The following is a 16784-nucleotide window of genomic DNA, read 5'->3' as shown; positions in this document are numbered from 1 at the left end:
TGCCGGACAGGCAGGCGAGGCAGCCCTCGAAAAGCGCCAACCATATCAGCTCAACGACTGCATTCTGTGGGTAATTAAACGCCATAAATTGCATCGCTTTCCGCTTCTCTTAAGTTCGCCACTTCTTCTCCCGATCGTCAGATTGTTGTTCCTAGGAGCGAGAAGCGGTTGCATTTCTTTGCTGCACGTCCGTTCACCAACTCCCCGCAATGGTATAAATCGGAAGGAAAAATATCCCACACGTAAGGAAAGTGCTAGGGTGAATCATATCATAACTATGTCTGTGATAATATTTGTACACAGCTTCCTTAGTAGAATGGGTACGCAAGTAGAACGTAGTTGTTTTATTTATTTTATAATCACTATTTACTTGATGTATCATAAATTCTAAGCTGAGATAGAATTATGCGTATAGTAGTAAAAATAAACAAAAACATTGTATATTAAAGTTTTAACGAATATACGAATTGAAATTGAAAAGTATTGCTTGTTCCACAACTTTTACAAGGTTCATATATCGATAATTCTTCTCTATGTAATCTGCATCACATTTTCTGAAAAGAACATGAAATCGGCGGGGTGGGGCCTCCTTAGCTGTGCGGCAAGAAGCGCTGCTACAAAGTAAGACCATGCTGAGGGTGGCTGGGTTCGATTCTCGGTCCGGTATAGGAAAAAATCGGTTAACGCGACGCGAACAACACTGATATTGAAATATTAGTGTCTCATCTGTTAACGAGTCATGACTCTTTGTTACACTAATTATGTAGGTACTTTGACTAGTTTGTTACACCAATTATGTAAAGTTGAGCGAATAGCTTCCCATATGAAAAGAACTATCAGATACAAAGCTCATGATGTTTGCTTATGAAAAAAAATCCTTAGCTTACACAAATAGTGTTGGAAAAGTCCAAGATTGTAGAATGAAAATGTCCTAAACGAAATATTTCGATATCACTTTCTCTACTAATCTTAAATTAGGAATCACCCTACCGAATGCACTGCCACAGCAAACATTCCCAACTCACGTGGCTCCAGGCGCATGCATCCACCCCGGACAACTTCTCGCAGTTCAGTGGCGAGACATCGGCGGCGGCGCAGCAGCTTAAGGCTCTCGAGTCCGGATGGTGGCAGTTTCAAAACTTGATTCACTCTCGATCTTCTCTCCAGCAGCCAGCCAGCAGGGGCAGCATGCTGATGCTATAAGGCTGCGGCTGAGGCTTCCTTCTCAGACCGGCCATTTAGTACCGACAACATTTCTCATAACGTTGCTGCCCGCCGGCGGCTCGAATTCAACAGCGCGTAAAGTTTTCAGTTCGAATTGTAACGTCTAGTCGAGCGGTCGTAGTAATTACGAAGGAATTTGTGTACTTCCTTTTCGAGGTGTCGTTCCCATCGGAGGTCATTTGTTTGTGAGATTTTTTCGCAGCGTCAGTAAAGCACTTATCGGGATATTTAAGGAATGCCTGGATATGGCTTTCTCAATGGATGACGCGTATTTCAGTCTCGAACAGTATTGATACATCATCTCAAACTAAGTGGTTGTTTTCGTTGTGAAGTGATTTGTTGCATATGTTTCCTAGCTTCGGTACAAGAAAACGCGGAGGAGTGAGTTGATGTCATAGGACCATATATTGCGGTCGATGACGCTTGCTTATTCAGTGCAAATATGATACATGAGTGATTTAGCAGTAGCAGCTCAAGCGACCTGAAGATACATTTGAGAAACAAAGATCAACAATTGCAACAACATTAAAAACAGTCGTTTAGAATGGCAACGCAAACCATTCCGAGTCCTCAGCCTGGAAGAAATGCTGCCGCGAATCCACAACTCAAAAGCCTGGTCTATTCCAAGTATCGTGAGCTGTTGGGTTCCTATAATGGCAAAGCGAACGAGATACTGCAGTCCTATCCGGCATATATGGTGAAAGAAGACAAAGGATTCGACTTCGTAGACAAGTGAGTAATGGCTTGGCCACCGACTGACTGGAGGGTGACCACCAAGCGTGCTTCATCGATAATTGTGGGAAAACTTCAGATCGTTCGCTCATGAGTCATAAAGCGCGCACGGCGTGTGTGGGTTTTTGGATGTCCATTCAATGCCAAAATTGGTGTTGAATTGACTGCCTGGCGCTCGCTTGTGATGCTAATTAAGTGCCTGTTTACAAATTCAGTACATGTTAATAGGCATTAAAGTTTGATTGATTTGTATTCTTCAGCAAATATTGAGCGTATCTAATTAAAATGCACATTCAATTAGATGGTATATTGGTTTTGATTAACGTTGATTTACGTAAGAATGATAAATAATATTTAAAAAAATATCATGAGTTTCGGTCAAAGTTAGATCTGTTCTCAAAACATCCCTGAGTCAAAGGAAAACGATGTAGGTCGTAGATGTCTTGATCAAGCGAATTCAATAATTTAAAACATTGTGTGTAAATCAGATAAACTTAGCTTACAGCATAGTTGATACTGTGTGCACGTATCTATGAATGGCTGACTGGGATTGACTCCATATCAATAACGGTGCCGGCATCGTCCTTACAGTCAGTTAGCAGGAAAGAAAGAAAAGTAGTAGATGATCTACTAATCTTCACAAATATGATAGAAAACCATTGAGGTTCGATTCACACTGCCCAAGTAGCATACATTTTCCACAAAGGTTACTGCAAATAATATGTGACCAGATTTAGTCACAATCAAATTGCTGCAACAACTTTCGTGTGTGCTGTTTGGGTGATGGTCAAAACTTTCTATTCGTTAAGCCTTAAGAAATGAGCGAATAAAAATTTGGAAGAATTCACTCATAATAATATCAATATTATTATATCTATGGTACTATTTCGAACGAAAATCATTGGAAAATCACTGTTCGCCCAGTGAAATAGATCAGAAAACGCAAAAAAAAGTTTTCTTTTGAAAATTCATTAAATCCGAGTATGGGCTCAGAAGTTATAGCCAAAACACTATTTCTCATGCGTAAAACACACTAAAAATACTCACCCATAGTTTTTAGTTTTTATTTTTGACACAAGAAAAGCACGAACATCGCTAGGTGGATTAATTTTAGTAGTTGAGAGTAATGAAACGGATATTGGTGTTGAATTCATTCCGTACGAAACAATCAAAGCAAAACAAATAGATTTAACTTAAGTCGCACGGAGTGATTTCATCACCAATATTCGTTTTAATACCCCTGCTAATAGATATATTTAAAAGCTATGGCATATGAGGCAGAACTTCTGAACCCCCGAGCCGATTTCAACCAAATTTGGAATACTCTCTACCTTAAAGATACAATAGTGATGGTGTGAGGGTCAATGGAAAATACGGTGGTGTAGGAAGCGAGGTATTATTTAGATTTCAATCAACTCAATGTAACTCCTAAATCTCATACCAAATTTGGATCAAATATTCTCTGTCGATTCAGAGAGTCATTCCAAGGAAGCTATCCTGAAGTGTGTTTGAGAAAAGAGCGTTGGACTCTTTCCATTCAGAGAATTTGGACTGACTGCAGACTTAACAACATTAAAGCAATTTGATTGTATAAATATCGGTACCAGTGTTACGGCGAATAAATCCTAGAGCAGCGAAAGCCTTTCCTGTTGTCATACTGATGTGCTCATTAAACCTATATGCTTAATATTTATAATTACACCTAGGTTCCGATTCCCGAATTGATTCAACGCGAGTTGATAAAATATTCAAATTCTACCCGGGATTGACGACGGGAAAACGATATTACGTTACATTTTCTTCTCAATGCGTTTTCTTGCATCTTTAAAGTGCTTCAATATAGTTCTGAAGAGCCTGGTAGTCGAGATGTAAGGATATTACCTAGTAGATTTTCAGATCATCGGCGTATAGCAGGTGACATGCAGTTTTGGTAGAATCATGCTCAAATTTCACTCACCGAAGCCTCATGTACGAGCTGACTCGCTCGCGATTCTGCATGAAGAGCATCGCGCATGAGTTTTTCACGCAGAAACGCATCGTTTCGCTCATCCGACGAAAAATCATTTCGCTACAAAAAGTGTCAATATTCAATCGAAACGTATTTTATGTTTACGTATGGATTTGTTATCCATTGTTTTAAGCAAAGAAAGCTATTCCGATGAATTTAACCAAGAAGAATCGCGAGTCGAATCATGGATGATTCTCTGGGCCATGAGTCGGGTGAGGTTTACCTTGCGCTTGATTTGAACCGTGGATGAGATTTGAGAATTTGAGTTTTTACCAATACTGGTGACATGACTTCAAACGGAAACACGAGTCATTCACAAACAAGATGCAAATAAATCTTCTCAGCACACTACCTTGTGGGACACCTGGCATGATGCTAAAGTTACAGGAACTTGTTCCATTGATTTTCACAAATGCTGTTCTTCCTGATAAATGAGAATGTCCAGTTATCCAATTGGGGAATCCAAGGTATGATTACTGCTCCAGGACTTCATCTCATAGCTCCAATAACCATCCCACGAAAACAAAGCAATGAAAAGGAATTTGATTTGTTTATTATTTTTGTGATTTTTTTTTCAACAGTGAGCACGCATGTTAGCAAAAAAAACGGTTCCCTACTTAGGCTTGTCAATTATACCTTGTCAAACACTTTCACAACACCTTCGAGCAGTACCTTGTCAAACACTTTCGAAAAATCTAAATATTGGGCATCGACATGGTTACGATTTTCGATGTGGTGGATCGATGCTTGACGAAACCATGTTGAGATTCAGAGATAAAATGTTGGGACGCCGCATATAGAGACCATACCAATTCTTCGGAAATTTTAGCCTGGCTGCATTAAATCGAAACTCCTCTAAAATTTTCTACTGCTTGATTCACGCTATGTTTAAAGGCAACTATTATGCAAAGTGAATGCACCTCGGATGTTAAGCCGTTAGATCATAGTTTTTGACCTCTATTTTAAGGATCTGCGTCGATTAAAATATTTCATCGACGAAATTTTGACTTTTTTACTATTTAAGGTAATATTTTTAACCTAAAACCCTTTTCTAATTTTTTTAAATTTTTTTCAACAAGTTATATAAAATCCAATCACTACTTTTTTTCCTGATGCTTTAAGAAACATTTTCATATAAACACATTTTTCATATGATGAAAATTGTAGAAGTTATATTGAAATTACTACCAGTTTTAGATGTTCTTGAGGTTTATTATGAATAGATCTGGAGCCTTCCTTAGCCGTGCGGTAAGATTCAATGCTACACTGCAAGACCATGCTAACGGTGGCTGGGTTCGATTCCCGGTCGTGTCTAGGAAATATTCTCGCCTTCCCTGGATATAAAGTATTATCGTAGCCTCATGATATTCGAATGCGAAAATGGTAACTTGGACTAGAAACCTCGCAGTTAATAGCTATGGAAGCGCTAAATGAACACTAAGCTCCTAGACGGCATATGTCAGTGTGGTTGATGTAATGTCAATAAGAAGAAGTAATATTCAATTTAAGAACATAATATCACTCTTTAATATTTCAGACCCGTAATGCTGAGTAGACACCTTTACGTGGTGTGTTACGGGGTAAGATCTACCACGGTTACATTGCCAGCTACAGGCAAATCCTGACCCAACGAATACCTTCCTCATTATCCAACTCCGTGGTACTTATGGGGGTGTCGCTAAGTCGGTGGCCTCCCGTTAAGTAAGTACTACATCAACACTTCCTTCCTCTCCCAAGTTACAGTGAAGATGGGCGTGGCCAGGAGTAGTAATCCTCATGCTTTTTTTTTATATATATATTATTATTATTGAATGGGGAAAAGCCCGTTGAAGTGAACTCTTTTCGAGTTACTTCTTCAATAGGCATAAAACCCATTTTCCTTTTTTTTCTCCTCTTTCAGTTTACAAAAGTATTCAGCACTTTCCAGTGAGTTAAACTCTTTTAAGGAAGAGTGCTAATTTTGCAGATACATACAAACGAATTCATTCAAGTTATCAATCTTATTATTAGTTGTGTTGTGGTGTTGATGGTGCTAAGCGGCAGGCGATTGGCGATTGGTGGCGCAGATTGGCGGTGGGAGGCGATGATTGGTGGTGGGTGGTTGTAGGCGGCGGGTGGCTAGTGACGGTAGGGTGGAGGAAACAGAAAATAAAATTGTTTCAGCGGTGGAAGAGTCAATTTAAATAACGAGGAATGTTTTGTTTATAAGATGTCTTCAACAATTTCTTTAAAATCTTGGTATTATTGGATGCTTTATACGACGTAGGCAGGGCGTTGTATAGTTTACTGGCCACATAGGAAATTTTTTTCTTTCCCATCTCTGTCCTTGGCCTGGTTAGGTAGAGGTTACCGGTTTGTCTAGAAGCGCGATGGTTATTGACAGTTCTTAATGTCAAATTATGGTGTAATGTGTCTGATGTAGACAGCATTCGCTTCATAAGAGTCATAAGCTGTATTTCATATAACGCTCTTACTGGCAGAACAGAATTATTTGGGTCATCGTAGAGTGAAGCAGATGGGAAAAGATAAGGCTTCTTCAGTATCGTTTTGAGACATCGATTTTGCAGCACTTGTAGCTCCTTTAGGCGAAATTTGCTGGCGGTACCTCATATTGCAACCAGATATTGAAGTCTGGAGTTGATGAGCGCAAAGTATAGCTTCATTAACCAGTTCTTCGGAACAAACGGTGAGATTTTCCTTAATAATCCACACAAGGAACTTAGTTTTGCTTTGAGGTTGTTGATGTGGGAAGACCAGCTCATGGTGGAGTCAATAGTCAGTCCTAGGAAGGAATACGCTTTCACTTCTTCTATTACACGTCCATGTACTTCTAAAGGATCATTGAGAGGCAATCGTCGTCGAGAAGAATGCAGCAGCATATATTTAGTTTTACTTAGGTTTAACGACAGTAAATTCCTATTGAAATAGTTCTCCAGCACAAGGATGTCATAGGTGATTTGTACTTGGACTGCTTCACTACTTGAACCTTGGTAAAAACGGATGTATCATCGGCGAAGAGACGTATTTTCCCTTTTAGTGGCAACTGAGATATGTCGTTGATGAAAAGTAGAAATAAGACAGGTCCTAGGTTGCTGCCTTGTGGTACCCCCGTAGATACATAATTAAGATCACTTTTGTTTTCTCCGATTGCGACGTATTGTTGCCGATTGCTGAGGTAGCTATGTATAAGGTCTTTTGAAATGCCTCTAATGCCAAGAAGTTCCAATTTTTGTAATAAAATTCGATGGTCGATTGTGTCGAAGGCTTTCTTTAAATCTATAAACAGAGTTCCAGCTATTTTCCCGTTATCCAAAGAATCATAGATGTCCTCCACAAGGTCACAGGTGGCAGTTAATGTACTAGATCCTTCCCGGAATTCATATTGATGGGTGTACAATAAGTTGCAGTGGCTAACATAGTTGTTGATCCTTTTCACCAGCAATTTTTCTATTATCTTGTTAATAACAGAAAGGCAAGAGATTGGTCGATAGTTGCTTAGGTTTTTCGGATCACCGGCCTTGAAAATTGGGACTACGCGAGCAATTTTTAAGCAATCTGGATAATGACCTGTTTGTATGATTTCATTAAATACATCCGTCAAAAGCATTGCGAAGAAAAGGTAATGATCCTTCACGAACAATGGACTTATCAAATCTGGCCCACAAGATTTGTTGAATTGTTTGAATTTGTTGATTGTTTATCAAAGTGATGGTTTCATTCACTGTCGCGGGGCGCATGTACATCGATGTGGGTTGGGAGATTGGCGTGTTTAAACAAAGACTGTTCGAAGCGCTGGGGATTGACGCTGCTAGATTACTTCCCACCTGGCAGAAGAAGTCGTTAAATGCCGAACAAATCTCGTTCATGTCACATAACATTCGGTCTCCATCATTGATAGCTATTGTCCTGGTTCGGTGTTGATCTTTCCCCAGTATATTGTTAATGATTTTCCATGCATCTCTTTGACCGCTTCTTGATAGTAAATTTTGGTAATAATCACGTTTTGCTTGCGCCTTTTTACTGCACAGCAAACTAGACACGTGTGCTAATAATTCTCTAGTGTCGGTGTCGCCAGGAGTCCGCCTGTTCTTTTTCAAAAGATTCTCTTTTATGCGTATCAGCTTCCAAATATCTAAAGTCATCCAAGGGCAATTTCCTTTGACTCTAGCGTTCATACGTATAGTTCTAGTGCATTGCGCTAAAAGCGTACTATACAAGTCTACAACGTGGGAAAGTTTGTCACTAGCTGTCATGTGTCCTGGTAACTCATTGATTGCAGCTGAAAAGCATTCGCTAAGACGTCTGTTATCGACAATTTTCTTCTGCAACACTCTAGTTTCAATAGTGCTACTCAGTTTTAATGTAGAGACGATTAGACAATGGTCGCTGATATCTGTTTGTTACAATTGTCTCATTTACTACGAACATTGCTAAACGTTCGGTGCACACAACGTGATCCAAAATGTTGTTGCTAGCAGGCCTCGTCACATTTGTATTTGTGACGGACAAATTATACGCTGTAAGCAGTTGGATGTACTCACAAACAGTTGCACTTGAAAGCGAGTTAGTGGGAATGTTCAAGTCTCCAATAATCACACATTCATTTCCATTTGGAGTATTTGAAAGGATTTCGTCAAGCTCTGCCATAAATTTTCTACTATCGAAAGCCGGCGGTCTATAAATAGCATGGAGATCTTCATACCACAAAGAAGTCGCAAATGGATATGATGAAAGCCATCGATTTCTAAATTCGCCTCAATACTTGTAACCAAATCACTACGAACAAAAACTGCTAATCCACCGTGTGAATGATTCCTACATGAGAACACGCCGCTGTATCCATTGAGCTTAAATAGCCCTTTACGTTCTTCTTTGATCCACGTTTCGCACAACACGATTACATCAATCCGCATCCCATAACGAACCAACATCTCCCCAATAAAATCGAATTTGGAAATTTCATTCATCCCTCTGATATTCAATTGAGCGATCTTCAGCGTTTTATTGTTCCCAATGCATTTATTTCTCAACCAATCTTCTTCTGAATCATACATAACATTAGTATACAGTGACATTATTACAAAATAATCATTATACCTCGAAGATTCGCTTATTGCCTACGTTTCAAGGAAGGCTCACCGGTTGGTGATGAAGTGTTCGAACTGCTTCTACCCGAGTCGTTCAATAATCTTTTAGATCTGTCCAAGCCGTTCCACATCCTTGCGGCTCCGAATTATGTCCACCTTTGAGCCTTCGGTTTTCTTCATTAGTATTGCTCCATTCCGACCTGGCCAAACGAATTTGATGTCAGATAGATCCTGAAATGCTCGCACTTCTTTCAGCAGCTCCATACCATATGGTGTGAGTTCGTCACGCAAAACTACTTTCGTTGTGGATGTGTTGAAAGCTGGATCCACAGCAGAAGCTAACAAAGGTCCATGATTTTTTTTTTCGATTGAACAATTCCTCTTTGACACGTTCGTCTGCAAAACACACTTTAATGGGTGGCACGTTAGTTCCATACTGTTTGGCGTCTTTGTTGACGAGTCGTTTCGATTCCTCGATAGCACCGTCGGGCAGTTGATAGCCAACAGCAGCTGCAATTTTGCGTACCGTCATTTCAACTTCTTCGTTTCTCTTCATAGGGACTCCAAGTATAACGGCATTCCTTGATATCGCGGCTCTTTTGAGACGATCCACTTCTAATTCAAGCTGATTCATAGTATCCGATGTTGCCTGTTGTTTCCCACGCAGATGTAGGATATCTTTCTTAGTCGAAGACTGTTCATCCTTCAGTAATTTCAGTTCTCCCAGTAGAGAGTCCAGTTTTTCCGAAAGAAAATTCTGAAATTTTTCGATGTCACCAACAGTAGTCTTCACAGCTTGTAACTCAGTTCTAGTAACTCGCACCTCCGTTAGAACGTTACGTAATTCCTTCAGAACCTGCGACTCCATTGCCACGGTGTGGGATGATTGCTGAAAGATGGTGTTGCATTCCGGAGAGCAAAAGTAGGTTTGTTCTCGCAGCTTTCTGACGGCATTGCCTATCACATTTTTACACTTGAAGTGTTCGCACTTGTGACAATAGACACATTCTATTACTTTTCGCGGATCTTTTTCTTCATGACCACAAATAACACAGACGATAGCTTCCTAGACATATCCTAATCGCGCACGATGTGGGTAGGCTCACTGAATAAATTTGTTATTTTTGTTTAAAACTAGAATCAAGGACCACTCCCCTTCTTGATTTCTGATAGCATTCTAGATAAGGATCTCAAAAGTAAAACATGAGTATCACTAGTGTCCAATCTACGAATTACACCGTAACAATGCTAATGCTAATGCTAAATAATATCACTCTTTAACATTTCAAATCAACAAAAAATTAAAACTACGAACTAGTTCAAAGTAGTATTTATGTTCTGTATTTCAAACTTGATTGAACCTCAATGGACGTCTGCATTATGTGACCACTGTTATATGCTATCAACGTGGATAGCAGTTTACTTGCGTACTGTTCGTGGTTATCTGGCATTTTTAAGTTTTGCTAGATAGTGTAGAAATTTCTGTTGATGGCTTCCGTTGTTTGCTCTGTATACTTTGTAAGGCCTCCCTGTGATGCGCTCAATTCAAGAACATGGAATTTCAAAATAAGAAATTTTTCGGTGATTGGTAGCCCGGCTGCTATCCAACTATCACAAAAAGCTCGTATGGCGTCTGAATAGAAGTCCACAATGTTAAAACAGTCCACTAAAACAGCAACCAACTATCTGTGGTAGACTGTCCAATACATTGTAATAACCATTGCATTATTTTCGTTTCAAAACACCCCGTTTAACTAAAAGACTTCGGCAGTAACGCCCAGTGAAACCAAGTCGAGCGTGATGAGTTGCGTTGACCTCTGATGTCCAGACTTTAGATTTGTCTGGATGATTTTTTTTTGCTACAGGGCCGAAAATTTGGTAGATCAATCCCACCTGCTAATGTAACGCTGTCTAAAATTGGGTCATAGTCTCCTCGTTCCAGAAGATGGTTATGAACACAGTTCAATCAAAGGTAATTGCCTATTTCCGGGGATTAAACCACCCGACTTGGACGTTAATTTACAATGTTATGAAAACTCATATGTGAATATGTACGTTATGTGGAAGATATTGATTTGAAAAATGTATTGGAGGTAACCACTTTCCCTTCGATGGGACTCGAACCCATGACCCTACAGTACGCTAGACTGGTGCTTTAACCAACTAAGCTACGAAGGACCTCCATCGGCCTTCGCAACCTAGCGGCTACTGAACGAGCTCGAGATTCCCAAATTGGACGCATAGTCAAATCACTCGCAATCCATTTATCAAGCCAATACTTCCACATGTGTATTGTACACGTCCACATTAGAGGAGCGTGAGTATTTAGAATGTCTGGCGGCTATACACATTCTTCATCAGCAACGGTACTGATCAAGTGAGGTTGTGTAAGCTATTGAACACACATGAACACAATTGAAATATAATCGAGCATCTTCCTTGACCTGTCCAGCGTTAAATTCTGTTTCTATGGTAACAAGTGGACGGTGCAGGGTTGCTGGTTTTTTAATAGACACGTATGAGATATGCAGTTACACAAGAATTCACAATCGAAAAATGAAATATATGTTCGGTGTCAACAGTATTTTTAGTATAACTTCTGCTACTTTCATCATATGAAAATTGTTATTATATGAAAATTTTCCTTGAAGCGTTAGGAAAAAAATGTGGTGCCTGGATTTCATATGTAACTTGCTTTAAAAAAATTAAAAAATGAGAATAGATTTATAGGTTAAAAATATTTCCTTAAATGGTAAAAAAGTCAAATTTTTACCGATGAAATATTTCAATCGACACAGATCCTTAAACTAGAGGTCAAAAACTGACCTAACGGCTTAACATTCGAGGTGCATTCACTTTGCATAATAGTTGCCTTTGAACATAGCGTGTGATTGTTACCAGCCTTTGTATATTGCAAGGTCGTAGATGATCTGAAAGATATTTGGCATCTCGAGAACCTTAAACATCTCATATGATTTTCGTGATACGCCTATGCTTATTGCGCTCACTCCGGATAATGTTTAATAATAGATATTTGTCGTAAACCAACGTACATCAATCGGCATTTTAACCTTATATCCATGCATTGTTGGCGTAGCTTGATCAGCACTATACATCCAGTTCCCAGCTCGTTGGAGGTGTATCTTGAATTTGAGGTAGTCAACACTTTCCCAATAAGTTGTAGTTGTTTTTCTTAGACCCAGAAAAGTTCAATTACCTCAGATCAAGGGTCACGATGCTCAACACACAATAAATACAACATGGTCAATATATTGTGCTTGGCTTCTTTGATCTGATATACTGTTCACACCATTTAAACAAAAAATGTTTTGAATTTTGATAAAGGTCAATGAAACCAAAACCGAACAATGTCCACCTAAACTTCTGTTGATTTCAAACTACAAAGCTATTTTAATACAATTGTTACCTTCAATGAGACCAAGAATAGGAAGTGCGACCACCGAAAGCAAGTTGTGACACTTGTGATCTTCTTTGCTGTTAGCTCCATTTAGTGCCATCGAAACATTCGATAGTGTGACAGTTTGGCGCCCTCGACGCTGCCTTCGTTATTGGCCGTTCCATACAAGGTGCTCTCATCATCACTGTCTAAGCGCCACATGTCTCTCCACTTGCGGAAATGATGTGCTTCCTACTCGTCGTCCGCAATAGATTTTACGATCTGACAGAACCGTTGGATTCTATTCTCTTCTAGCGTGACAGCACACGACGGCGCAATGTTTACCGCGAGATGATATCGCTACGTTGTTGGTTGCGACCGTTAGGAAAATAAACCCTATGTAGATATCGCTCGTGGATAGAAGGTCGCTCTCATCTTTGTTTAATTTGTCAGAGTTAGATGAAAGCTTTATGGAGTGCTACCAACTTTGTTGCACCTGCTCTGCGAAGTTATAGTTTTACCGTTTTGTGGTTTTCAGATGAAACCGTTTCGATACTGGTTCTCCTTTCATGTTTTTTACAGGATCCACTATGTCTCGAGTAATGTGAGAGCATAAAGGCGTTCAATTGAATTAGCTATACTAAAAGTCAATGCTACTTCTATCTCTTCAAATAACGCTGAACAAATATTTAAAATCTTTTCCGGTGCTGTTCTAATGGCCGGGGTACGGAAAATAAAACGTTCATATCAACCCGAGGGAGGAATACAATTTTTTTACAATATTTCTATCGACATATATTGAAATAATTACATTTGTGACCTAATGTAATATTCAATGTAATGTCGAACACTCCGAATGAAAACGACAAAATTAGCCAGATTTGCAAACTACTTCAAACACATGTGTCAGTTATTTATTGCAATAGCCGAGGTGGAAACGCACGAGTAGTCAAATTTTCCTACCGGTACCAATAACTTAATAAGCACCATTTCATTGCACCAACACGAGGAACGATGAAGGACAACCGCTCACAGTTCCGATGAAAAATAACAATTTTTGAGTAGGTGGGTACAAAAATAAAAGAAGCCATCTCATTATTATGACTGCCTTCTGTTAGAGAGAAAAAGCGTAGAATGTTTACATTTGTCAAGGTGCTTAAAATCTCACATGTACTATACACTCAAGGGAGAATAAACATGTTGTTAAGATTGCATCCACTTTGCAGTTTCGTAAATCGCTGCATTGTCTGCTCTTACTGGTCCATTTCAACCATCTTCCTAGATGTAAAGCGGTTTGTACAAGATAATGAAAACGATCAACTAAATAGCGGCATGAATCAATGCTGACATTTCACTTTTTATTTCGCAACAACGGAACTGGCCGGACAGTAACCGCGAACTTCGGCCAAAAGCGAATGAAGACAACCAGAAGCATCTGTCGTAATAAATATAGTCAGCGTTTACGCACAGTCACACTAACCGGACTACTCAATCCCTCAACCAGTAGTTAAGTTAGTCAGTCAATTGGAAGCGATCTATCCGTGGTTTTTAAGTGCTGCGACAAGATCGTGCGTAATTTCGCGTGTCCGGTGTTACCACATTCAGTGCCCTTCAAAAGTTCAACAGAAGTAACTCTCCCCCAGATTATGATGTAAACTACCCAAACATATTCGAGTCTTCCTTGATATAGACGACATGTAAGAGCAGCTGATCCAAAATCATACTTGTTGGGTTGAAATGACTGTCAAACAAAAAAAATCTGTGACATAAAGCTATTTTCGTTCTCGCCACACGACAATCGAACCGTTCACCTATATTATATCCTAACCACTAACCAGGTGCACCTAACCTGGCGAAAAACAAATTTAGCACTACAAAATAATACTGTGCGTGGGGTGGCATGAGTGACCTGCATATGTCAACTAAAATAATCGTCATTCAATGTCGTTTTCAATCTGCTACAAATGTATGAATTGAAATTCACGCTATAAGAATAGGGACAGAACAATTAAATATCAATACAACTTGAGTATAACCAAACCGGATATAGCGATTTCGAATCCGGGTTGTAACTATTTTGAAAAATAGTCAGGCGTGTTGGCATTCTGAAGACGAAAAATGCCTGGCCACGGCTTTTCTCGAATAGGAAATAATGAGTCGTCTAGACTACGAGCTCTACCATTTAATCTAGCGAATCTTGATATTGATACGCTATTATTTCCAGTGAAAACTAGATGCACGAACATTCATAATAAGTTCCTCAATATCACGTAAAATACAATCGACTCTTCACATCTTGAGGTTCTATATCTCGACATCTCTCTCTATGTCCCTTTAGGGCCGATGCCCACGAAGCGTTTTTTCAACGCTGCGTGCACGTGGCGTTGAAAAAACGCAGGTGTGCATCGGTGCGGTGACGCTGCGTTACCGCTTTTTCCCGATGCACATCTGCGTCCTTTTAACGCCGTGTGCACGCAGCGTTGAAAAGACGCTACGTGGACATCGGGCCTTAATCCCCATAGATTTTTGCTTTCTACATCTCGATAACCTCTCGATAAGCTTTGGTTACATTTCGTTTAGGATTCACTCTCCCTAGGGTAAAACGACCTATTATGGAGGGGTTAAGCATCGCGTCAAAAAAAAATCGATTTCAAAAATTCTTTGAAAATTAACTGTTTATCTTTTTTTACATCACAGTAGTCGAATAGGGTGATCTTTATCTCTAGTTTCGTTAATATTGCGTCAATTGTGTTACGCTTATGTTGTTTTGTTTTTATCACAATGAAAACCAACTACCGCAATAATAGGATGCAGTTGCCTATCGTTCCGATAGTTTTTGAAGGTCAGTCCTATTGTTGCGGTATTACCCGTATTTCGTATGGAGAGCGATACCACAATAATAGGCTCAAAAGACGCAAACTTTTAAGGAAAAATGTTGATTTTCCATAATTTGAATCGAATTTTGCCAAACAAAAGGTGTTTTAGTGGTTGATTCGAGGAGTTTCAGCGGACCCACAATTGTATTCAATACTATTATATCCAGAATGGACTATTTTAACACTACCGCAACATTAGGACCACAACGATGTTGTTAGGACAACGTTTATGTCGATATATCAAATTTTAGGCTAGTAGGCAGACTATTTTTGACGTAGAACTACGTCTATCTTTTCTATATTGGATTTTCAATTTTCTTGGACCATTCGATCTAGAAAGAGTCAACGCTTCATACCCGATGTGCAAGTCGTTTATGCGGTTTTTTTACACAAATAGCTTTCTGAGATTTTTTTCACTCGAATTTTGGGATTTTCGTGGTTTATTCAGAAATATTTTGAGATTTACGCAATTTTTACATTGTTTTAATTTATGCGGCCTATATCATCCGCCTAAAAATCGACTCCAGTGTGTTACAATGTTTATGTATGATAATATTTACTATGGGGCCCTCCTTAGCCGTGCGGTAAGACCCGCGGCTACAAAGCAAGACCATGCTGAGGGTGGCTGGGTTTGATTCCCGGTGCCGGTCTATGCAATTTTCGCATTGGAAATTGTATCGACTTCCCTGGTCATAAAAGAATCATCGTGTTAGCCTCATGATATACGAATGCAAAAATGGTAACCTGGCTAAGAAACCTCGCAGTAAATAACTGTGGAAGTGCTTAATGAACACTAAGCTGCGAGGCGGCTCTGTCCCAGTGTAGGGATGTAATGCCAATAAGAAGAAGAAGAAGAAGAATACTTACTATTTGTTATTGAAAACTTGCTAACAGTTTAGCAATTGGTTTCGGTGAATCAGTCAGTGCAGTGCACTCGATAGTGCATCGCAAGCTTCTTCTTTCATAGCACTACATTCCAACTGGAACTTGGCCTGTTTTTCAGATGCACGAACATTCATAATAAGTTCCTCAATATCACGTAAAATACAATCGACTCTTCACATCTTGAGGTTCTATATCTCGACATCTCTCTCTATGTCCCTTTAGGGCCGATGCCCACGTAGCGTTTTTTCAACGCTGCGTGCACGTGGCGTTGAAAAAACGCAGGTGTGTATCGGTGCGATGACGCTGCGTTACCGCTTTTTCCCGATGCACATCTGCGTCTTTTTAACGTAGTGTGCACGCAGCGTTGAAAGACGCTACGTGGACATCGGGCCTTAATCCTATAGATTTTTGCTTTCTACATCTCGATAACCTCTCGATAAGCTTTGGTTATATTTCGTTTAGGATTCACTCTCCCTAGGGTAAAACGACCTATTATGGAGGGGTTAAGCATCGCGTCAAAAAAAAATCGATTTCAAAAATTCTTTGAAAATTAACTGTTTATCTTTTTTTACATC

General features: G+C 39.6%; 1 protein-coding gene across 5 annotated transcripts in view; it reads left to right on the top strand.

Annotated features, from left to right (window-relative positions):
• The window catches only part of LOC134212309 (protein piccolo-like), a 97007-nt gene that overhangs the window by 26058 nt on the left and 54165 nt on the right, over nucleotides 1-16784 (top strand). The window contains exon 1 of one of the 5 annotated variants that reach the window (XM_062690041.1): nucleotides 1143-1956. The exons of 1 other annotated variant lie outside the window; for it this stretch is intronic. In XM_062690041.1, coding sequence (XP_062546025.1) covers nucleotides 1769-1956 — 188 coding nt within the window. In that variant the 5' untranslated portion in view covers nucleotides 1143-1768. Of the gene's footprint in view, nucleotides 1-1142; nucleotides 1957-16784 lie in introns of those variants that run through there. 3 more of the 5 variants (XM_062690039.1, XM_062690037.1, XM_062690038.1) reach the window with 3 other exon arrangements.

Source organism: Armigeres subalbatus, chromosome 2 (genome assembly GCF_024139115.2).
Source record: "Armigeres subalbatus isolate Guangzhou_Male chromosome 2, GZ_Asu_2, whole genome shotgun sequence".
NCBI lineage: Eukaryota > Metazoa > Arthropoda > Insecta > Diptera > Culicidae > Armigeres > Armigeres subalbatus.
This window is presented reverse-complemented; position numbering and strand designations above follow the sequence as displayed.